The sequence below is a fragment of the Kogia breviceps genome, chromosome 19 (genome assembly GCF_026419965.1).
Source record: "Kogia breviceps isolate mKogBre1 chromosome 19, mKogBre1 haplotype 1, whole genome shotgun sequence".
Classification (NCBI taxonomy): domain Eukaryota; kingdom Metazoa; phylum Chordata; class Mammalia; order Artiodactyla; family Physeteridae; genus Kogia; species Kogia breviceps.
The window spans coordinates 37,927,334-37,951,024 of record NC_081328.1 but is presented as its reverse complement, the minus strand read 5'-3'; the positions used below and the strand labels follow the sequence as shown (position 1 = coordinate 37,951,024).

Here is a 23,691-nt window from a genome sequence, read left to right as displayed (position 1 = left end):
GAGGTGACATAACCATGGAGTGGGGAAAGTGGTACCGAATTTGCACTCCAAATAATCCTTATTCCTGATCCTATGCCCAGAGCATTCTGTCCCTAAGGGTACACTGTCCCAGGAGGAGGGGTGTATAGAGACACACGCAGTGTAAGCACATCAAGGTTAAGGTAACAAGGTGGGAGAGTGGCACCAGGCAACAGACGGGTCGAGGTTCCTTGGACAATGCCCCACCTCTGTTTACCGTGCACAGACCAGGCAGGGACAGGAATGCTAAAGGCTGGGAGTGGTGGTAGAACTGAATAGGGTGTGTATTACACATGTGTCACTGTGTGTGCTTATCTGGTCCTACGTGTACAAGAGCATGTGTTCACAGAAATAAAGCTTTGCACACCCATCTGTTTGTGGATTTGCAAAAAGGAACAGTAAAAAAAAAGGAGAGCACAATTTGGCTAAGAAGCTAGAATAAAGATCAAAGTATCAGTTTCCTGGACCCACTTTATTGGATACCCTAATATCCCTGGGGTTAAGAGGGGAAACTGGCTGGAATGGCTTGGAGCTCCCCAGGCATTTTATGAACCAAGTAAGAAGAGGGGAGGGCTCCACTCCCAGCACATGCCACAGTTACCAGATTAAACTGGTTGCCTTGGTAACGTCCTCTCTGGGCAGGATTTGGGATTGTCGGCTAGGAAGGGGGAAGAATTGGGCAGTGTGGAGGGTGTAGGGGCTGCAAATCAAAGGGTCAGAGAGACTTCTGGAAACTGGAATGTGGGGAAACAGGACCTCAGCACCCTCCAACTACTCAAGCATGTCAGGCATAGACTAAGTTCAAGACCTTGAATCAGAGAGGAAAACCAGCATCGAGTTATGGTCCTCCTAGAACAGCAGTGGTCCTCACCCCAATTGCACACTGTAATTCAGGGAACTTTTCAAAAATACTGTTCCCCAGGCCACACCTCAAATCAGTTAAATCAGATCTCTGAGGTAGGGCCAAGGTTTATGGTATTTTTTAAAAGATCCCCAAGTGATTCATATAGCCAGGGTTGAAAATCACAGCCCTAGAGGGACAACCCAACCTAAGTGGGCTGCAGATGCTGGGAGACAACTTGGGGATTCTAAGTCCTTGGCTCTTCTGAGTCTCCCACAGGGCCTGTGCGCTGACCTTGTGGGGAGGATTGTTGGCAGGGCATCTACACTCCATGAAGAAATAGAGGGAGGGAGTGTAGTACGATTAACACCTGTGAGGAGACGGAGGCAAAAAAACTGTGAGGGCCCAGCCCATGGACTATCCCATGGAATGGGATAGGGCAGGGCTACCTAAGGCAGATCCGTCTGCCCCTTAACACTCGCCTTCTTTCTGCCCACTGAGAGGCAGGCCAGGAGGGCAGAGAACCTGGGGGCTTTGCTGAGCTTGAGTTTCTTCTTGCTGAGCTGGTTACCAGGGCAACAGACAGAGCAATGGGATCTAACTGCAGGACTGGAGAATCAAGAGGCAGGGGTGAGGGGGAAATATCATGCTCATTCCTCCTGCCAGCAACGCACCCCCAAGGCTGGCTGGCATTCTTTGGATGACCCCAAGAGATCAGGCCCATAGTTACCCATCACTCTGCAGGGCAGAAGGTAAGTAAACGGACATGAATCAAAGAGGAATTAGGGCCGAGGGTCAGAAGAGTCGGAAGAGTCAATGGTTCTCCGGCTGTGGCAGCAGCACCAAAGGGTACAGGAGGGAGTCCCAACTGTCATTTTAAGATGCACCATGATGCCCATGCCCCCAGTGTACAGACTTGTGGGACCCAAGGACAGATGCTGTCAGCTCCACACTGAATTCACCTGCTTCCCCACACCAGGGATAGCCTTTGTAGTAAACTTCCACACCACTCAGGATCTGGTGGATCTGGAGGAGGAAACAGTCAACTCAAAGCTAGCTACCAAGTGGCCTGGGTAACTGGGAGCGTGAGCCAGAGCTGGTCTTTCAATTGCCCCTCTTCTTGACTTGTACTAAGACTGATAGGAGCCTCTCTCTTAGACTGTGGTCCTTGATACTTCAGTGCCAGCGCAAATTTTCCAAGGGGACAGCTAGCTATTTGCACCTTCCCCTCATCCAAGACCTGGTACAGTTGTACTGACATGTGGGGCATCACCCTGGGAAACTTACTTGCCAAACACAAAGGAAGGCATGAGGGTTACTAGCTGTTCATGTAGGTAAGCAACATCTCACTAGTTTTTCTGTCCCTTGAACTTCCAATCTAAGAGACTGCGTATCCTGGTGTCTATGTGGCAACGGGGTTAAGAAAATTAATAGGGAGTACAGTCATTTGTGGCCTCATAGGGGGTCCTCACCTCTGTGGGCTTCCATTTCACAATTCTGAGTTGGCTCAAGCTGGGACTGTAAATCTAGGGAATCAGGGGGTACCCTTCCCTCCCTCCCAAATCAAGACTCATGCAAAACACTGGCAAAGGAGCCAAGTTTACATGTCTAAATTTTATTTTCTCCAAGTCACAATGCCAATCACATATGTGTACCCTTTAAAACAGTAACAAACAAGAATACACATGGAGAAACTCTTTCAACAAAACACAGTGGACCAACAGATACAACTGTCACAGTGTCTTAAGGTCTGGGAATCTGGGCATGTGGCCCACTGGCTTGAGGAGACATCAGGTTTAAGGCAAAGGGAACAGCCTACGAAAGGTACAACCATCAGCCACCCCTGGAAGAATCTCTTAGTTGTTTCCTCCTTGGGGGTTACAGCTTGAGTGCCTCTTTCCCCTCCCACCCCTGTGACTCAGAGTGGTTAAGCCAGCTGCTGAAGAGAAGGAAGAGAATTAGTGACATTACTTGGGGAGAGACACAGCTGCCACCTTCTCCCTCAGGTTCCGTAGAAGGACAGGGACAATGGCCAAGTTACCCCTGGCAGTCACAAGTGCTGCAGTAACAGGAATCTCTTCCAAAGAAGCAGCAGGAGAGTGGTTCAGTGCCATAGATAAGAAGGAAAGGAGGGAGGAGCCCTTGCCCTGAAAAGTGATTGGCTTCCTTAGGCTTTAGGCCCAGGTGTTGTATCCTCTGTCTGCAAGGACAGGAGTAAAACTTAGGGAAAACAAGGTAGTTAACATCTAAAACACTTGTAGCAGGAAAGACATGGAGAAGAGCAATTGCAAAGGACAGGGAAGACCGCTGGCTGGGTAATATCTGCCTCTAAAGAGATGCGTTGGTCCACAGCAACTGGAAGGGGTGTGGTAGAAAGGATGTAAAGAAAAGCAGAGCCCTCTAATTCCACTTACCTCAAAGACTGAGCCCTGAGGACTGTGTGAATACACACCCCTAAGGTGCAAAGGGTCTCACTCCACCCTCCCTTTCTCACTAAAGCATCTAGTTTGCCATCTCTCTCCACTGTTGAGACTTTGCCCTTAGTAGAGAACTGAAGTCTACCAGAGTAGAGACTGATGGAGGCCCAGAATTCTAAAAACTGAAGTCAAGAAGGACTCCTACCACACACTTTGAGATCTTCTCCACAACGGGACACTCTGTGCAGACAGCTATGTTTCCATAGGGTTAGAAGAGTTGAGAGTCCAAGTATACAATAACAAAGGCCAACCAAAAATGAGAGGCCAGCTCTTTGTAGACTTGGTGAGGGAAGACTGGCTGGTAAGGTCTCAATTATCTGGGATGCAGGGAAGAGTCAAAAGGGAACCCAGAGAAGCTAGCAAACCAGAGAATGAACTTGTTTCATTTAAAGGCAGAGAGAGAGAAGGGGAGGGCGTGGGGTTTAAAGGAATATTAATTTAAGAATAGCAAGCCAGGCTTTAAAAACGAACATCTTAGAAAACAAAACAGGATGGAGCGTCCCTGGGAGCAGCAGATGCTTGAATTTCCCAGGAGAAAGTGAAGAAGAGCAAAAGATGTGGGTTCCTAGACGTACACTCAGAAGCCTGAGCTGTCTGGATCTTTGCTCCTTTGAGCACAGCCAACTCAAAGAAAGACTGAAAACGGGAGGAAGTCCACTTGTTTCTCCCTTTCTCCAACAGAGCCTATCCTCAGAGGAAGGCAGGGGTTCCCCCCATTCAGCTGCTTGCTGGTAGGAGCCATCCTATATCTTCGAAGCCCTCCTGGTAGTAGACAGCTGGTTGTTTTCTATCCTGGGTTCTCACCTCTGCTGTCCTGACAGGGGTGAGAAAAAGAGAAGAACCATGGAAGTGTTAGTGGACCTTTTGGGCATTTATAACCTGTTTTCAAAAAGCCACATTTCTAAATAATGTGTATTAAAGTAATATCCCTAAAACAAAACAAAACAACAAAACCCCCACGGTCTTTCTCCTCCACGACCTTTAGAATTGGCTCTGCTATAACACCTCAAATTTAGATTTCCCCTTTCCTTTTTTTTTTTTTTCTTAGAAATGGCTTTTTAGGGCTTCCCTGGTGGCGCAGTGGTTGAGAGTCCGCCTGCCGATGCAGGGGACACGAGTTCGTGCCCTGGTCTGGGAGGATCCCGCATGCCGCGGAGCGGCTGGGCCCGTGAGCCATGGCTACTGAGCCTGCGCGTCCGGAGCCTGTGCTCCGCAATGGGAGGGGCCACAGCAGTGAGAGGCCTGCGTACCACAAAAAAAAAAAAAAAAAAAAAAAAGAAATGGCTTTTTAAAATTTATTTATTTATTTATTTATTTATTTATTTTTGGCTGTGTTGGGTCTTCGTTTCTGTGCGAGGGCTTTCTCTAGTTGCAGTGAGTGGGAGCCACTTTTCATCACGGTGCGCGGGCCTCTCACTATTGTGGCCTCTCTTATTGCGGAGCACAGGCTCCAGATGCGCAGGCTCAGTAGTTGTGGCTCACGGGCCCAGCTGCTCTGTGGCATGTGGGATCTTCCCAGACCAGGACTCGAACCTGTGTCCCCTGCATTGGCAGGCAGATTCTCAACCATTGCACCACCAGGGAAGCCCTACCCTTTCCTTAATAAGGAATGCCCTCCTGCATTTTTTCCTTCCAGCTTCCCAAATAAAATGCTACCAAATTAACAGTGGTTTTTACTCAACCCTGCTCAGTGCATTCATGAAACAAAGAAACTGGCAAATTTTGGGACTCCTCTAAGCCTCCCCCTGAGATATCCCATGATTACAACTTAGAGCATTAATTAGGTGACTGTTAAGCAAGTAAGCATACGCATTAGTTTTAAGAATTTGAGTCATATTAAGTTGTACACTTACTTTTATACGATGTTACATTTAAAATATTCAGAAATTCATATTAACTGGAACCCCTGCTTACAACCTGAAATAAAGTTGGAATTTGTTATCGGGTCATTATTATTAAAAAAAAAAAGAAGACCATTTTCCATAGAAACACACCCAGAAAAGGAGGGAAATCTGAAGAAAAGGAAAGCCCACTGAGGTCGGATGTGCCCTAAACATCCCTTTTTTAGAGCTCCTTCCCTAGGAGCTCTCATACCTCAGGTGGTGGGGGCTTGATGGTGACTGGCTGGGGAGTCCTCCGGGGTGGGGAGGGCTTTGGCTGCACCTGCTGCTGGGCGGGGTTATAGTAGGTCACTCCTCCATATACCTGCGATGGGGCCTGGGACCCCAATAAGCAAGAAGGAAAAGGAATTAATTCATCCAAACTATGATAAACAGGAAATATTATTCAGGCACAAAAATAAGAGCATTGGGGAATTTATAATTTTTTAAATCTCTAAGCTGCCCCCCTTTAAAATAATTATTCATCTCTACCTTAATATGTCCTAATATGGTTCTTACTTCTTCAAAGTACTACTCAGCTTTCTCTAATTCCTACCATCAGCTGACAAATGGAAGAGACTGAGCTCAGTGGTGACACTCCAGATACCACATGGTGTCAACCTTCTGGGAGTTAAACAGTACAGGGAGGGGTAGGGCTGGTAAGTAGAATACAGCTTCATTATGCAGTTGAATAAATAGCAGACATGCCCACCTAAGACATACTAAAATACTTGAATGAAACACCATTAAAGAAATGGAAGAGAATAAACAGATGATGGGCACCACATAAGCTGCATTTCTAGCTCCTGACCACAAAGAGGCGTCCTGACACCACATGCAAATCAGTGGCATTGAAATGTTCTCTCCAATTCCTTGAGCATTCTCCTCATACTATATTCCTGTCTGATTTAAAGGATGTGTACTTAGGAAAATCTCATTAGCCATCTCACCTGCGTGTTAGGATATAGATGAGGCGGTGGGGGGGGAGGCAGCGCCCCTGGAGCATAAGGGTAACTGGGATTACCAAAGTTCATGACGCCTGGAGCAGAAAAGTAGGTAGGAGCAAGCAACTGCTGAGGTGGTGGCTGTCCTGGAGACATGGACACTGGTGGGGGATAGAGGCCTGGATTGGGCAGAGGTGCCGGTGTCTGGTGGGGATGTAAACCTGGACAAGAAGAAAACAAAAACTGAAATAAAAGGTAACACCATTTCCATGGGATGGCCTGGCTGGACTGCTCACCACAAACTGCTCAGGATGGAAGTCCTCAGGATGGACCCAAGAGGAGTTTGTTGCCCAAGCAGCCAAAGTGGCCAGCTTCATTAGCAAGCAGCACAGAGCTCAAGAGTATGGGGTTTGTGAAGCCCCCAACACATATCCTCACGTACTGGAAGCATACAAGCAGAGGCGCAAAGCTTACCTGGGTGGGGAAGGTGCATTTCTGGCTGCACAATCATGCCCTGAGGAGGCAGTGGGGCAGGGCTGTCACCATGGGTATAGATTGGTCCCTGGAACTGCACTGTAAGATATCACATTTGGACTCACATAAACCCTCACTCTTCACATCACATGGACAAGTCTCCTTGTCCCCCAAGCCCTTTGAAAAGATGTTCTCATTTCCATGTGAAGAAAACAGCAACCAGAGGATGTTTGTTAACCACAAGGAGAGGTCAGAAAGGAAATTCAGGAGGCAGGAGGCTGGTCTCTTAGTTCACTTCACCCTGCCAAGAAAGATACTCCAACAATAAAAATAAACTCACATGGATCATAGTAATGTCCCTCCATGATACTGATGTGCACAGGAGGGGCAGGGGGCTCCGGCACAGGTCTTTGCCGTTGAGATGAATAGCGTTTGGCTCGCCCACCCTGGACACCCTGAAATAAAGAAAGAGGTCTGAGCAAGAAGACTTCCAAAAGGCTGACTCTCGTATCATGTCCACCCTCCTTTAGGTACTGCAAAACACTTACTTGGTACATAGCAGTGTTAAAAAAAAGCATTTGCAAAAAGAATTGAAAAACCAATGAAAAATATCAAGATTTAAACCCAAACCCTGTACCCTACATTTTGGGAGACCCAAATTAAAAGGGAAACATGTGAAAACTGACTTAGTTTAAACAGTGAATGAGCTGTGACATGCAACCCCTTACATGTGCCCCTTTCCCCCTTCTGTACCATTTCTTCCATCCGGTTAAACTGAGGTGGAGGTCCTGCTCCCATGTGTATGTGGTTGGGCATACCTGTAATACACCAAAAAAGTCACTGCTGCAGAGCAGACAGATGTGAATGGGACTCAAGATACCATCAAGAAAGTGACAGGCTGAAGAATCCCAACATGGGGAATGGCTTTCTTCCTTTAAACTAACAAAATTCCTTTTAAACTATCTCTGCTTCCTGTCAACTCCAGCATTTGGAAATTTGCCCCCACTGCCTGCCACCTTAATATAGCAATAAAAGCTCTGAACGTGAAAAAAAAATTACTTCAGTAATGCAATTCAGAAAATGCAAGTTCAAAATTTTCCCATCAAGTATTTCCCTGCACAGAATCCCTGGGAGGTTATAATTAGCATATTACATTATCAAACATATTGAAAAATCTCAGCCCTGAAGTCTCTGAGCAACAACTAGAGAGGGGAGGATGTTCTAAATCTACCTGATTATTCCTGGCCACAGAGGTCTGGGCTAGAAGTATAGGAAGAGATTTCCCTCTGGCTGAAGATGACTCAGGACAAAAGGCAATGTTCTAGAGACTGTCTTCCAATGGTAATAAGGCATTGGTAGGAGAGTGTACTCCTCTATCCAAAGATCAACTCCAGGTCCAGTTTAGGCTACCCTGGTTTTCAGTGTTCAAAAATTATGCACACCAGATAAGAATGCAGAAATTGCCAGTCCAAATGAGGATTTCCAATCTTTGAGTTCGAATTAAGATTTCAGAAACTAAGGAAAAGATCCTCTGATCTATCTGACTGGAGGAAGAAAAAAAGGATGGGGGAGAGGGGTGGTAGATAGGTCCTAGTCACTAGCACTATGTTGTCCAACAGGATATCCACTAGCCACATGTGGTTATTTAAATTTCAATTAATTAAAACTTCAGTTTCTCAGTCACTCTGGCCATATTACAAGTATTCAAAAGCACCATCAGTACAGAAAGTTCTACTGGGCAGCCTGGCTCTAGAAGACTGAGAAAATTAGAGAGGCCTTCCTTTCAAAAAGATTAGGAGATACTCATCCAAATTCAAATGCAGTTTCTGCCTTCAAACATTTAACCATTAACTCAAATAAGAAGAACACTGCCTTCTTCCACTTTTTCTACAGCAACTGGTAAAGGATTCTGTACTCAGGAGCTCAGTATTGATGACTGTTAATAGTTAGCAAAGTTAATAGTAAGCAAAGTAGTGGGGTAGTCTTGTGCAATAGATAAAACTGCTCTGAGGTTTTTGAATGAATATACCTATGAATCCATCTGTTTCTTGAAGTTAATGAAGATATTGTCAGACACCACAACCCTGAGAGACATAAGTCCATGCCCCTAAGTCCAATGATACAAAGGGGAAAAAGCGAGTCCCTATCCCTAAGGTACCTACCCCGAAGCTCACGTGATTGCAGGAATGAAGGCTGCCCTGGGCTCCAATTCTGTTCTGTTATATTTAGTTGTGCCACATCTTGTTCAAGTCCACCTGTAGTAGAATCCACTGGAGCCTCCCAGTTCCCAGTCTTAGCAGGTGGAGGAGGCGTAGTTTCTGGGACTGGAGGTGCTGGGGTCAGCCCTTCAGGTGGAGGGGGCACCTCCTCTGCAACCTTGACTGCATCTCCAGCTTTGACCCTGGTTCTTCTTGCCCGGGAATAGGATTTCTTCTCAATAGGCCTGTCGGCAGCTGGTGGTGCAGTGTCAGGAGCAGGATTTGGTATCTCTGGGGCTGCCTCTTCCTTCTCAGGACTGCCAAGCACTTGAGCATCTGCTTCTGGAGATGGATCCCTTACTGGAGTCTGCTCCTGGCGCCGTGACCGGTAACTAGTCTCATGTTTAACAGTCTCACCAGACCGGCCAGCATGCTGCCCACCAGCTTCCACAGGCCTAAAACCAGCACAACCTTCCTTGAAGCCTCCAATTCGAGAGTAATTCCGGGCAGCAGACATGCGGCCAGTACCTGCAGCATTCCTGTTGATAAATGTCCTTGGTGGTAAGGTACCCCCAGGACCCTGGTGGCGATGGGACTTATTTGGCCGCTCCCCAATCCAGTTTGGATCTCTTTGTGGAGGACTCCCAAACCTGAACAAATGGAACAGAGAAATAACAAAAGGGACAACTAGAGACATAAACTGAGGGTCAGGGAGACTTCCCATATTCCTCACCCAATTATGCGCCAGAATAGCATTTTAAAAAGCAGAGATTTTCTCCTGTAAATATCAATAGTGTAGGCTCCAAAATTTCCTCACCTGGGTTTCCGGATTCTTCGGGGTTTGATGTCATCAGGATTGTGAGCTGAGCGGATGTCATAGCCATAAAGGGCAATGAGCTCCTGTCGGGACTTTGGAGCCTGTTCATCTTCCCGAAACTTGTCATGCTCCCAGCGACCCTCATCCTTCCATAGCTTTCGCTGACGTCCCTTGGGTCTGGTTGAAACCAGGTAAAAGTGTCTTAGGTTGGCAGATTCTGCCAAGTAAAGATGTTCATGAAATAAACAGGGTTGGGCAGGGAAACAGTAGTTACTCAGGTATTCTCTCCATCTTCCCCGACAGGCTATACAAAACAGGCCTTCCAAAAGCAAGAGTGAATCACAGCACCTCAGGGCCTGCTGGGCTCAAATGTAACAGGAACAGAAATGAGGAGAGACTTCACTTCAAACTACTCAGCACTCTGGAAACATCTCTCTCCTATAAGGCCACCTATGCAAGTATTTCAAATCCCAGAGGTTTTGAGCCTCAGATTAAAGAAGGCAGTGGAAGTGTGGGTTTGGATCCCAGCTCCCCCACCAAGAGTTACTAAATATTCCAAGCCTTACTTTCCTCATTTGTACAAGAGGGATAATCACAGTACTTACCTTAAAATGTTGTGAACAGTAAATGAGATAATACAAGTAAAACACTCAGCAAAGGGCCTGGCATATACTTCAATAGTAAGCACTAAATACATACTAACATATTACAGAGCAGTAGCAAGTGGCTGTTACCTGACTTCCTCCTCCTGAGTCTGCCCTCGAAGATCATGCTCAAAAAAGAGCCCTTTCCGGGGTATGTATGCTGGGTTCTTCCGATCTTCATCATCATCCAAATGCTTAGGGCCTTTTTTACCAACTTTGTTCTCCACAGGCTCTGTGCTCTCCTATCGGACAGATAAAGGACTGCTTACTCACTCCAAGGTTAAGAGCTCCTATTCCAGAACCCAAATGGAGGCCTTCGGTGGGTACTAACCTGTCCATCCCCACTTTGCCTCTCTCCAGTCACAGTGCCTTTGGTATCAGGCTTTTCTTCTCCCTTCTCATCTTTTGCTGAAGAATCAGCAGCATCATTGCCTTCTGATTTCAGCTCCACTTTGGAGTTTTCCTCTTCACTGTACTCCCCTTCATCACCCTGAAAAAAGTTTCCCTGTCAGCTGTGGAGATAAGATCTGAATGGTGTATTTTAAATTTTTCCTTTTTTAAAAAAAAAGTTTCCATTCTTTAGGAAAACATTTTCTAACAAATTTTACTGTAATGTAAGAATTAAAAGCAAACACATCAATATTCTTACTAAAATTTCTAGAGAACAGAAATTGTTAAAAAAATTAAAAGCACATTAAAAATATATAAATACAGGGAATTCCCCGGCAGTCCAGTGGTTAGGACTCCATGCTCATGCTTTCACTGCCAAGGGCCTGGGTTCAATCCCTGGTCAGGGACCTGAGATCCCACAAGCCGTGCAGTGTGGCCAAAATATATATGTTTATATAGATTCCTGTAAGTTTTCCAGGAAGAAATGCAAGGATCTGTTAACAGCAGCAGCCTCTTTCATTCACTAAGCTTACTGTGATAATCATTTCATGATGTCAAATCATTATGCTGTACACCTTAAACTTACACAGTGCTATATGTCAATTATACCTTAATAAAACTGGGAGAAAAAAAAAAAACCAAAAACAGTGGCGGCCTCTGGGGAAGAAGCCCAGGGGATATGGATGGGAGGCTTTAAGTGTCTAGCATACAGAAGGAGCTTTATCTTTGTTGATAATTTCTCTCCCTCTCAATGAATTGTCTCTTAAACATGCAGTGCCTAATAACTACACTCTAACTCAAGTTGTTAATTCTCTCATCTCAAAATGGCTTAGAACAGAGATTCCCAACCTTTTAGATTATGTGAACCCCTTTTTAGGATCTAAAATTTTCATGGATCCCCATGAGACAATAGCTCAGTATAGTATCCACAAATTGAGAAAACATGTAATGACAAACAACTGCTATACACTGAATAATACTTTTAAATACATTTCTATTTTATTAATTCATATATATATTCAATAATAGTAGTTCATAAAGGTGGGAGATGTCGATTTGGTCTACAGATAATGAGAACACAGCTAGTGAATTTGCAACCCTTTATAATAACTCCATGATTTCCCAAGGCACTATTACTCTCAATTTGGGAAAGAGTGGCTTACATTTTTTATGTCTATGATATAAATACTAAATTTTCTGTAGCATGAGAGCCCCTTAGCCAACAACTCTGTCCAGAATGATAAAATTATAAAACTATGACTTGGAAAACTTTAGAAGAACTTCTACTATCACTGCACCTGAGAAATGAAGAAAATTAAAGCCCAAATGCTCTCTCCTCTCCACTTTCTTCCCTCTCTTAGCACAGCAAGATTGGATAATCCAATCAATTATACTTCAATTAAACAAACAAACAAACAAAGAAAAAACCGGATAATCCTGCTTGTGACATATAAAGTGTTAGGTCTGCCCATACAAAGAATGGTCCCTTAGGCCGTACAAAGTTACTGTCATATCCTTGTCCTTCCAAGATTTGGACCTAAGGAGGCAGAGCTATAGGCCAGGGGAGGTAGGTTTAGAGACCTATGAGGACACAGAGAAATGGATTCAAGGGAAGGTGGTTTAGTCCCCACTGCTGGGTTAACATGTAAGGGTACCAATATACCTCTGCCCCCCTGGTAGATTCGTGTACACTGGTCTCTTATTCTCCTACTGGGTCTGACACTCAATCTGTACCAGACCCTCTCCTGACTCCAGGTCCAGGATGGCCTCAGGAATCTGATCAAAGATACTCACTGAGATTCCTGACGAAACAAGCAGCTCTCAAGCTCTAAGTTTTTGATCTTTTTTTCAAATAGGGCTGAGATTGCCTGACTGGCCCAGACAAGTCAATTAATTCCCCTTCCCCTTTATTCTCTGCTCAGCATCAGGGTATTTCGGCCTCTAAGTGTTTTGGGTTAGGAGTCCCAGAAAGGTGACACTGCTATGAAACCACAGAGTTCAGGGAGACTGCTTGACCACACACACACTATGAGAACCACGCCTTTACCTACAGCTTTTTAACAACCAAGTACCCTTGATTCTTCCCATTTCCCCTCAATCACAAGAAGTTTTCTCTCCTCTTGAGTTGGGAATAGGTGGGTGGTAATCATTCAGTTCTTTCCTTGGCCTATGTTCCCTGCAGGTTCTGTAGCAGAAATTGCAAGAATCTTGCTTGGGGGACTTCCCTGGTGGTCCAGTGGCTAAGACTCCACATTCCCAATGCAGGGGGCCCAGGTTCGAGTCCTGGTCAGGGAACTAGATCCCACATGCCACAACTAAGACCTGGCACAGCAAATAAATAAATATTTCTAAAAAATAATAATAAAGATTTCATCTTAAAAAAAAAAGTCTTGCTTGGTGTGTATGCAATCTTAATTCACTACTCCCCCCCACCGCCCCGCCCCAACACTGACTGAATTCAAACACCTTAAAATAGTATCAGCATGATTAATGAGAGAACTTTGTTTTATGCTCTATCTCCTCTTAGTCTGTGGTGGAATGTCAAATGAGGCAACTCTTTTATTCCAAATGAGAAACTAATTTTGTTTCCAGGGCAGGACAGAAAGATACAAATAGCACAGTGCTGAGACTCCAAATTAGCATCAAAATCTGGTGTAATGGAAGCCAAGGTGCTACCCTAGAGTCAAGCTTCTTCAGCTATGGGCTGACATCAAAACCCTTTCCCCTACTGCTGACTCTCCCACTCAGTGAACACCCTTCCCAACCCTAAAGCCTAGCTCTCCATTGAAGCAACTACTTCCCTGGCAGAATTCTCATGCAAAGGTTTTAGCTCATTTTTCCATTCCCCACATATTTCAGAGTAAGAGGTCGAGCTGGTATCTTCCTCATTCTCAATGTCTCCCAGATCTAACTCCTCTGCCTCATTTAAAAATTTTTAAAATTTTTATTGTTTTTAATTTATTACTTATTGAAGAATAGTTGAATTATAATGTGCTAATTACTGCTGTACAGCAAAGTGACTCAGTTATACATATATAAACATTCTTTTTCCTACTCTTCCATTACGGTTTATCACAGGATACTGAATATAGTTCCCTGGGCTATACAATAAAATCTTGTTGTTTATCCATTCTATATATACCAGTTTGTATCTGCTAATCCCAACTCCACCTCATTTTAAACTGCTGCTTCTCTGAGGCTCCTATCACCTAGCTTGAAAGTTTGGATTACACCACTTCACTTTTATGAAAGACCTACAGTAGCACTTGTTTTCACAAACTGAAAGAAACTTGAAGAGAATTTTTGTTTTAAGAAAAAAGGCAAAAGTGAAAATTGTACTCAGTGTTTTGTTTTGCAGTGAGCTGTCATATTGGCAGCTCCACACCCCAAGCAGAAAGAGTGGCACCACCAAGCTCCTGCCCTGGGAACTACACTCAGCCTCTCAGCATCAAGCTGCCACAGCTTTGAACTGTGTCTGTGAGCATCCGTGCTTTATGTCGATTTATTTTGTGCATCTCTTGGCAAGATATGTCCTAAGGTAATTGCTTCTTTCTTTAAGCCATTTCAGCTTACAAAAGGTTTCACAGGGACGCTCTATCAGACCAAGGGGGAAACCTGTACCTCTATGCCTCTGCCTGGGTCCACCTTGTCATTAATTTGAAGACTATGGCAAGGAGCTCAGTTTTCACCTCCACTTTAGTCATCCACTTCCATGTACACACTTCAGACCAGTCTTACCTGGAACTGCTATATACATTTTTTTAAGTAAACCTGATCTACTTTTAAAAATCTTAAATTTAAACACTCCAGACTTTGATCAAAACTGCCACATGGGGGACTTCCTTGGTGGCGCAGTGGTTAAGCATCTGCCTGCCAATGCAGAGGGCACGGGTTCGAGCCCTGGTCTGGGAAGATCCCACATGCCCTGGAGCAACTAAGCCTGTGCACCACAACTACTGAACCTGCACTCTAGAGCCCGCGAGCCACAACCACTGAGCCCACGAGCCACAACTACTGAAGCCCGTGAGCCTAGAGCCCATGCTCCACGAGGAACCACCACAATGAGAAGCCCGCGCACCACAACGAAGAGCAGCCCACGCTCGCTGCAACTAGAGAAAGCCCGTGGGCAGCAACAAACACCCAATGCAGCCAAATATATATATATAAATAAATAAATTTATTATATTTTTTAAAAAGCCACATGGAAAAGAATGAAGTTAGACTCTTACCTCACCCCTTACACAAAAATTAATTCAAAATGGATCAAAGACCTAAAATATAAGAGCCAAAACTATAAAATTCTTAGAAGAAAACATGACTTTGCATTTGACATGGATTCAGCAAAAGCTTCTTTGATATGACACCAAACACACAAGCAACAAAAGAAAAAACAGATATAGTGGACTTCATCAACACTGAAACCTTACACCATCAAGAAAGTGAAAAGACAACACACAGAATGGGAAAAAGTATTTGTAAATCATATATCTGATAAGAAACATATCTAGAATATATAAAGAACTCTTACAATGCAGTGATAAAAAAAAACCCAATTAAAAAAAGGACAAGGTATCTGAATAGCCACTTCTTCTAGGAAGATACACGAATAGCCAATAAACACAAGAAAAAGTGCTCCACATCATTACTCATCAAGGAAATACAAATCAAAATGAGATATCATTCCATACCTACTAGGATGGCTGGAATCAAAAAAAATCAAGACAATAATAAGTGCTGTTGAGAATGTGGAGAAACTGGAATTCCCATACATTGCTGCTGAGAATGTAAAATGGTGCAGCTGCTTTGGAAAAGTCTGACAATTCCTCAAACAATTAAACAGTTACCACATGACTGAGCAACTCCATTCCTAGGTACATAACCAAGAGAAATGAAAACATACAACCACACAAAAACTTGTACACTAATGTTTACAGCAGCATTACTCATAATAACAAAAAAACCAGAAACTCAGGGTCCATCAATGGATGAATGGATAAACAAAATGTGGTATATCCATACAATGTAGTATCATTCAGCCATAAAAAGGAATGAAGTACAGGGGACTTCCCTGGTGGTCCAGTGGTAAAGAATCTGCCTTCCAATGCAGGGGACGTGGGTTTGATCCCTGGTCAGGGAACTAAGATCCCACATACCACAGGGCAACTAAGCTGGTGCGCCACAACTACTGAGCTCAACAAGAGTGCCTGTGCGCCACCAACTACGGAGCCCACATGCCACAACTAGAGAGAAAATCCGCACACCACAACTAGAGAGAAGCCCGCACACTGCAAAGAAAAATCCCACATGCTTCAACGGAAACCCCACATGCCGCAACTAACACCCAACACAGCCAAAAAAAAAAAAAGGAATGAAGTACTGATACATGCTACAACTTGGATGAAAACCTTGGAAACATTATGCTAAGTGAAAGAAGCCAGTCATATTATATTATGTTGCCATATAATATATGATTCCATTCATACAGAAGGCCAGAATAGGGAAATCTCTAGACACAGGAAGTAGGTTTGTGGTTTAGGGCTGGAGTGAATGAGGATGGAGGAACTGTGGGGGAAAAGTGACAGCTAAAGGGTACAGAATTCCTTTTTTTTTAAAGATTTTTTTGATGTGGACTTTTTAAAAAAAATTTATTTATTTTTTGGCTGCATTGGGTCTTTGTTGCTGCATGCGGGCTTTCTCTGTGGCGAGCAGGGGCTACTCTTCATTGAGGTGCATGGGCTTCTCATTGTGGTGGCTTCTCTTGGTCAGCACAGGCTCTAGGTGCATGGGCTTCAGTAGTTGAGGCACGCAGGCTCAGTAGTTGTGGCTCAGGGGCTGTAGAACGCAGGTTCAGTAGTTGTGGCACACGGGCTTAGCTGCTCCGTGGCATGTGGGATCTTCCTGGACCAGGGATCGAACCCATGTTCCCTGCATTGGTAGACAGATTCTTAACCACTGCACCACCAGGGAAGTCCCCAGAATTTCCTTTTGAAGTGATGAAAATGTTCTGAAACTGACTGTGGTAATGGTCACACATACCTGTATATACTAAAAACTATAGAACTGTACACTTTAAAGGGGTAAGTTGAATGGCACATAAATTATATCTCAATAAAGCTGTTAAAAAAAAAAAAACAAAACCCTGCCTGTTATTCCTGTTCTTCCCCAGTTACTCCTTTACTCTCTAGTCTCCAATTTCTTAAGTCATCTACTCCCTTGACATTTCTACCTTTTCCCTACCGATCAGTCCTTTCCCACATTCACTTTCCTCTCTCAACTCTGTGACCCCTTCATTTCAATCACTACTAGTAATTCCCTCAAGTCCCCTACTCCTATGTGCCCAAGACTGGATCAACTAACTGTCTGCTTTTTCTGAGTTTACAACCAGACTTCTGATCATCACTAAAGGGAGTTAAAAAATAAAATAAAAATCATACAACTTCACCCATCAGTGCCACCTCCAACTTCAACTACTCAAACTTCCTTTAGTCTCACAATTCCTACACTGCCCTTCCACCAACAACCATTCTTTACGTTTTTCCTTCTATTTCACAAGGAAAACAAAACAAAGGGTACACCAGCTTCCTCCCCATATACATTTCCTTCCCACTTCTCTATAATTACAATGGAAGATGTTTTTCTTGTCTGTTTCCTATTTCTTCTCATGTACTCAGTCAAGGACACCAATACACACATTACCTATCCCCTCCCTTTTCTCTCCCTTTTTACTGATTTCTTCAACCTTTAGCCATACTTTATTCTCCAACTTAAAAAATAATACCAAATGCTCTCTTGACGTTACAGCCTTCTTTCCAGCTACCGGCTCTCTAGCCTCCCCTTTATAGGCTAATTTCTTTAAAAAATTTTCTTGGAGGATTCTGGGAAAATGACAGCAGCATAGTTTTTGATCTCTTCAAATCTCCACATGAAATGGGAGCAAGATCAAAACCCTCTGGATAACATTTACAACAAAACTAGGTTACAAGCTATCCCCCAGGACCCAAAATATAAGCACATAAGAGCAAAGCATCAACAGCCACAAGACCTGCATCAGATTGGTATCAGTGCTAGCAAAGGCAGAGAGCACTAAATGGACCTGAAAACAGGAGCACCCTGAACTAGTCAATAGGTGGTCAATAGAAAGCAAAACTGAGAATAACAGTTGAAACCAGAAGGGGTTTTACTGTCTCCAATAGAACGTGAGTTTAAGTGTCCTGCAGTAAGAAGGTCTGAAAGGGTTAGAGCAGTCTAACCCTTCTGAAATCTTAAAACCAATCTGGCTGCCAGGGCTCCCCTCTAGGAGAGTAACACACTGAAGACAAAACTGTAGAGAAGAGAATCAAATTCAGCAGAAGAGGGATAAAATGAATGAAGGAAAAAGAAGGTCCAAAACAAGTTAGAGAAGGGAACAAAAGCAGGAAATCTCAGAAAGCAAGCCATCATACATATTTTTTAACACTACAGAAAAACAACTGAAGAGGGAGCTCTATGAAGTTAGAAAAAGTTACTCTGAGCCGTACTTCCTTTGAAAAGATCAGGAAAATTAATTTTTAAAATCAACAAAGGAAAAATACAGAGATCAAATCCCACAAAAACTTGCTATGAGAGAAAAAATTAAGTAGAATAGCATTCGTACAATGAAAGCATGCCAAAAAGACATGCATATCATATCAAAATTGTAACTTCTATTTCAAAATGAGCAAAAAAGACATTAATATTATATAAGGCATGAAAGAACATCAGTCAGAATTAGAAAAATCCAAAAATGAAATGAAAGAACTCATTCATTCAAAGGAAGATATTAGAAATTTAAAAAAATTCATTTCAAATACAAAGTCTAAAACTAGAAGGAACACAAACAAGCGTGGATAAACACAACAATAATGCCTTATATGATAAATTAAAAGTGAAAAGGAAGAAAATATTTAAAAATCAACAGAAAGGGCTTCCCTGGTGGCGCAGTGGTTGAGAGTCCGCCTGCCGATGCAGGGGACACGGGTTCGTGCCCCAGTCCGGGAGGATCCCATGTGCCGTGGAGCAGCTGGGCCTGTGAGCCTGTGCGTCCGGAGCCTGTGCTCCACAACGGGAGAGGCCACAGCGGTGAGAGGCCCGTGTACCGCAAAAAAAAAAAAAAAAAAATCAACAGAAAATGAAGAAACAGATATAAAGGATTACAGAGGAAGGGTCAAACATTGAAGACAGGAAAAGAATACTGGGATAGAAGTTCCATGACATACTGTAGAGCACATCTCATATCTATGAACACTGATCCAGAATGACCAACTTCAGGACAAATTCTAATAAATTTATTGGACCTTAAAGAAAATATACTGGGAATATCTAGACAAAAATAGGAAGTGACTTATAAGGGAAAGAAAATCAGGTGTTCATCAGTCAGTCCCGTGCAAGATAAAAGCTTTGGGTCACACTGGTATTTTTCCAAGGATATCATGGAAAGACAATTTGCAAGAAATACAAAGGACAGAGAGAGAATGCTGAGTTGTACTATGAATGAGTGATCATCAAAATCTTTTCAATGGATACAATGTAAAGAAAAGAAAGGGATGAAAAACTAAACTGTAGACTAAGAGATAGAACAAAATTTAAGAAATAGGCAAGACTAAAGTGTATCATCTAGGTATATACAGTTAGTAATCAACAAGAAATTCAAGCAAGTAATAGATTACAATGAAAGGCAAGATATCAAGTCTACTTCTCTAATCTAGACAAGTGCTGTCCAACAGATCTTTCTGGGATGATGGAAATGTTTTTATCTATGCACATGTGGCTACTGAGTACTTAAAATGTAGCTACTGCAACTGAGGAGCTGAACTTTTAAGTTTAATTAATTTTTTGTGTGTGTGTGTGGTACGTGGGCCTCTCCCGTGCGGAGCACAGGCTCCGGACGTGCAGGCTCAGCGGCCATGGCCCCCGTGCCCAGCCGCTCCGCGGCACGTGGGATCCTCCCGGACCGGGGCACGAACCCGCATCCCCTGCATCGGCAGGTGGACTCTCAACCACTGTGCCACCAGGGAAGCCTGTTAAGTTTAATTAATTTAAATAGCCACATTTGGCTGGTGACTGCCCTATCTGACAGAAGTACTACACCTCTCTCTTAAATTTCAGACAATATATACTAGATATTGCCACATCAAAGTCCCACATGTTCCTCAATCTCAAAACATCCAAAACTTAACCCAACACTGTCCTTCCTGAAATCTCCTCCCCCTGTGGTCCATTTCTTAGTGAGTGAGTAACACCATTCATCAACCTGGGCATCCCTTTGACTCATCTTAATTCAGGCTCCACATTCAATCAATCAAGAAGTTCTGTTAGTATCACCGAACTATCTCTCAAACCTATGTCTTGCCAGTGCCACTGCCATGTCCCTTCTTTAGGGCACCCTCACACTCCTTGGACTATCCTAATAACCTTTTAACAGCTCTGTCTCCAGTCTTGCCTCATCCACAATTCATCCTCCACACTTAAGTCTCCAACAGCCTTTCTTTCTTTGCTGTTAGAGTAACATCCAAACTCATTTACACACAGAACGGTAAACTCCTATAAAGTCACAATCACCAAACCTCACTGAACACTCCATACTGCCTGGCAGTCTTTCTGATGTTCCTGTTCTCTAGTGACTACTGCAAACATTCCTCACTCCAAAACCTCTTATCTCCTTTTTACTCTTTGCAGATAACTTTACCATTGACTTCAAAGAAAATAAATCATCTCATCAATCACCACATTCTGTCAATTCTATAGCCTAAATAACTGTCAGTGCTGTCCACTTCTATTTTCACTGCCACCACTCCACTCCATGCCACACTTACTACTTTCCTAGACTTCCACAGTAGCTTCCTTAACTAGCTTTTCTGTCTCTAGTCTTGCTCTCTTCTGATCAACTCTCCCCACTGCACACAAAATAATGGTTATATAAATAATATTTCTAAAATATTACTGTGACTCAACCTGGGATCTTGTTAACATACAAATGTCTGAGTCTTCCCTCCCTCTGCAAGATTTTCAGTAGGATTTTTTCATGTAGGTGTTCCCTGGAGCTGACAAACACTGCTTTAAAATTTAAGTCTAATTCATAACCCATATCACACTCTTGTTTAAAACCCTGGTACATTTTTTTACTTCCTTAGAATAAAATCCAAATAGTTTTCAACCTGGTTTATAAAGTACTTTAAAATTTGGACTGAGATTCATCCTTACCACCAGTCGTACTAAACCTTTCATATCCTCCAACTCACCATGCAGTCCATCCCTTCTAGACCTTCTTTCCACACTGTTCCCTCTGCTTAGAAAATTCTACCTGGCTAACTCCTACTCACCCTTCAGGTGTCTATTTCAACATTCACTCTTGTAAACATTTCCAAATACCCTAAACCCAGTAGTTGCCCCTGCTATGTGCTCCCAAAGCACCCTGTGCTTCCAATACCATGGCATTTACCAAACATTATTGTAATTACTTAGTTAACTGTCTATATTTTCCCCCTCTGACTTGGAATGTACTTCTAAGTTCCATGAGGGCAGAACCATGCCTGTCTTTTATTCCAGTGCCTAGTACAACTCCTGGCACTGAGCAGGCACTTAATAAAGAGAAGGAACAAGTAATCCCTGCATGATCTGGCCCCTACTCACTAATATGCCCTTATTTCTTGTATCCATCCTGTCCCAACAACGTTCCAGCCACACCAAACTACTTTCAAGTTTCCAAATATTTAATCTTCTCTCCTGCCTCTGGGCTTTTGTAGCGGTTGTTCCCTATCCCTAGAACATGGCTTGCCTGGCTAACTCCAATTCATTCTCCTCTGACTGCCTAAGATGGACTCAGTACCCGGCCATTAACATCCTACTTAACCCTATCCCCTAGCAGTTGTCACCAAGTCCTATGATTGCCTCAATGTTTGCCTGACTTCCTTACTAAGATGTAAGATTCCTAAAGATAAGAACTTTGTTATAGTGTTCACTGTTGCAGCTCCAGGGCTTAATGGAAAGTCTAATATGTAGCAACAGTTCTATACAATTTATAGAATGAACCTTTGATCCACAATCCAATTCCTCCTTATATCTCAGGGCTCCGTTCAACAACTCCAGGAAACAAACAGCCATTCTGATAGCATCTCTAGTAGTTTATCCAATCAAAACAAGTAAGTTCACAAACGTTTGGCTTAGGGAAACTTTCTGCTAAAGACAGAAAACCTTATCCATAAACTGAGAAATGTTTCTGACACAAACCACTCAGAATCCTACCCTTTTAGGGTCTTCAGATATACTCAGAAAAAATATCCAACTGGCTGGCTTCTCTACCTAGGTATCATGAAATGGAGTGTCAAACAACCTGTAAAGGGCTTCAGAATGTTCTCATTCTCTTATTTAGAACCTAATTTCCTTTAGATAGGGTGAAAAGCCAGCTATTAACAGTGTAACACATGTGGCCTGAAGAGGCTTACACCAAGCTTCCCTCCCTATAATTGAACAAGACCCTTTATAACAGTTTTCAGAAGCACAAATGAAGAATGCACAAGAGGAGTAACAAGTAGGTGATGGTACTTTTGAACCACAGGTGTGTACAGTTTTTAAAATACACTTTCCAACCTACACCATAGGAAAAAGAAACTATCACACTCACTTCTGAGTCTTCTGCACTTTCATAATCCGAGAGAACAGCTGAAAGAAAACAGCAACATGTAAAGAAAAAAATTCAACATAAATTATTATAATTACATCTCCTGACTGCCTGTTGTGAATCAAGCTAAAGCTCTCATTTAATTCTGACTTCAACCTATAAGGAAGATAAAATTACAGTCCCCATATACAGATTGAAAACAGGTTCAAAGAGTGACTCTGACTTCCCCAAGATCATACTGCTAAAACGTATGCTTTTAAGCTCTATGCTACAAGGAGCCACTTTGTGGCATCCTCCCCCCAAACCTTACAGTCTGAGAGGATGTCAGTTGCTGGAAACAGCTGACCTGAGTTTATGGGCAAACAACTCTGTCAGGATGCTACTCACCATCGCCCTCGATGCCATCTTCACTCTCCTGAAGGAAAGGAGAAGACATGGGTTAGTTCTGTGATTTCCAGAGGGTGAGAGCTGAAAACTGAATACAAAATGGTTGGAAAGGGAGACGAGGAAAGGTACATCTTTAACAAGCAGCATCCGAGGAAGGTCCCGTCTATTCACCTCCAGTACCAATTTCTGAATAAACATCCACTTCCTATCCGCAGAAGCTCTGCCCTCCCCCCACAAACCGCTCCTCCTCGCTTGGGGCTCCGGAAGCAAACCGCACTGGGATAGCTCTCTTCTCGAACATGTTAGGCCTCAGCATCTACCGTCAACTCCCAGCCTCCCATCTTCACCTACACCCCGCCCGCCCCGCCCGCGCGCACTCACACACTCCGACTCCTCAGCGCTCTTGGCGCCCCCGCTCTCCACCCGCCGCAGATGAAGGGCCCCGGCTCGGCCTCCGCGCTGGGAAAGCAGAGAGCCACTGCCGCCGCCTCCAGCGCTACCGCTGCAGCTCCCGCCGCCCCGCGCCGGGGAACCGCCGCTGTCTGAGCCGGAAGCACCAGATTCTTCGTCCTCGGTGTCCTGCGAAGCGCGCTGCCGCCGCCGGTCCGCCATCTTACGGAAAACGGCCGCCGCCGGCCAGCTCCTGACGTACCCCGCCCGTCGCAGGGGCTGCCGGGAGGCTCGAGACCTGGTCCCAGCATGCTTCACTTGCGGCTCTGGTCGCCCCGCTCTTCAGAGGGAGGGGCTGGGGGCGGGGCTGGCGCGCTGCCGCAAGTTTGCGGGCGAGCGGGATTGCGTAAATCGGTGACGTGAGGGGGCGTGGCGTGGCCCCTGACTTTCCCCTGTAGGGCACCGGGCGAGGGGAGTTGCACTCGGGCAACCTCCTTCGGCTCCACGCCCGGCCATCTTGGCCTTTCCTAGTGGATATCGTTGACCTGTCACAGCTTCACTGCGGCGTTTCTTTTTCGTTTCTACCTACCTTCGAA

The 23,691-nt window shown here is 44.1% G+C and overlaps 1 protein-coding gene across 2 annotated transcripts; it reads right to left on the bottom strand.

Annotated features, from left to right (window-relative positions):
* Positions 1-2,458: 2,458 nt before the first annotated feature.
* CASC3 (CASC3 exon junction complex subunit) lies at positions 2,459-23,421 on the bottom strand. Of its 2 annotated transcripts, XM_059047398.2 has the most exons (14): positions 23,087-23,421; positions 22,706-22,733; positions 22,322-22,359; positions 10,625-10,783; positions 10,384-10,535; positions 9,650-9,826; positions 8,797-9,482; positions 7,388-7,452; positions 6,975-7,089; positions 6,635-6,733; positions 6,167-6,381; positions 5,431-5,553; positions 5,190-5,253; positions 2,459-4,150 (listed from the first exon to the last, which is right to left on the bottom strand). In XM_059047398.2, the coding sequence occupies exons 1-13, from the start codon at positions 23,315-23,317 to the stop codon at positions 5,230-5,232; spliced, it is 2,112 nt and encodes a 703-aa protein (XP_058903381.1). In that variant the 5' UTR covers positions 23,318-23,421; the 3' UTR covers positions 2,459-4,150; positions 5,190-5,229. The 2 variants fall into 2 exon arrangements, with proteins under 2 accessions (XP_058903381.1, XP_066878022.1); XM_067021921.1 differs by lacking the exon at positions 6,635-6,733 and having other exon boundaries at positions 23,087-23,417.
* Between the last annotated feature and the right edge of the window lie 270 nt (positions 23,422-23,691).

What these genes read in the sequence shown, in the direction of transcription:
- CASC3 (XM_059047398.2), bottom strand. Translation starts at nt 23,317, where the DNA reads ATGGCGGACCGGCGGCGGCAGCGCGCTTCGCAGGACACCGAGGACGAA. An exon ending in CGAAGAATCCGGAAACCCAG is followed by an intron (nt 9,483 to 9,649) that starts GTGAGGAAATTT and finishes CCATTTGTTCAG; the next exon opens with GTTTGGGAGTCCTCCACAAA. An exon ending in GCAATCACGTGAGCTTCGGG is followed by an intron (nt 7,453 to 8,796) that starts GTAGGTACCTTA and finishes GGTGTATTACAG; the next exon opens with GTATGCCCAACCACATACAC.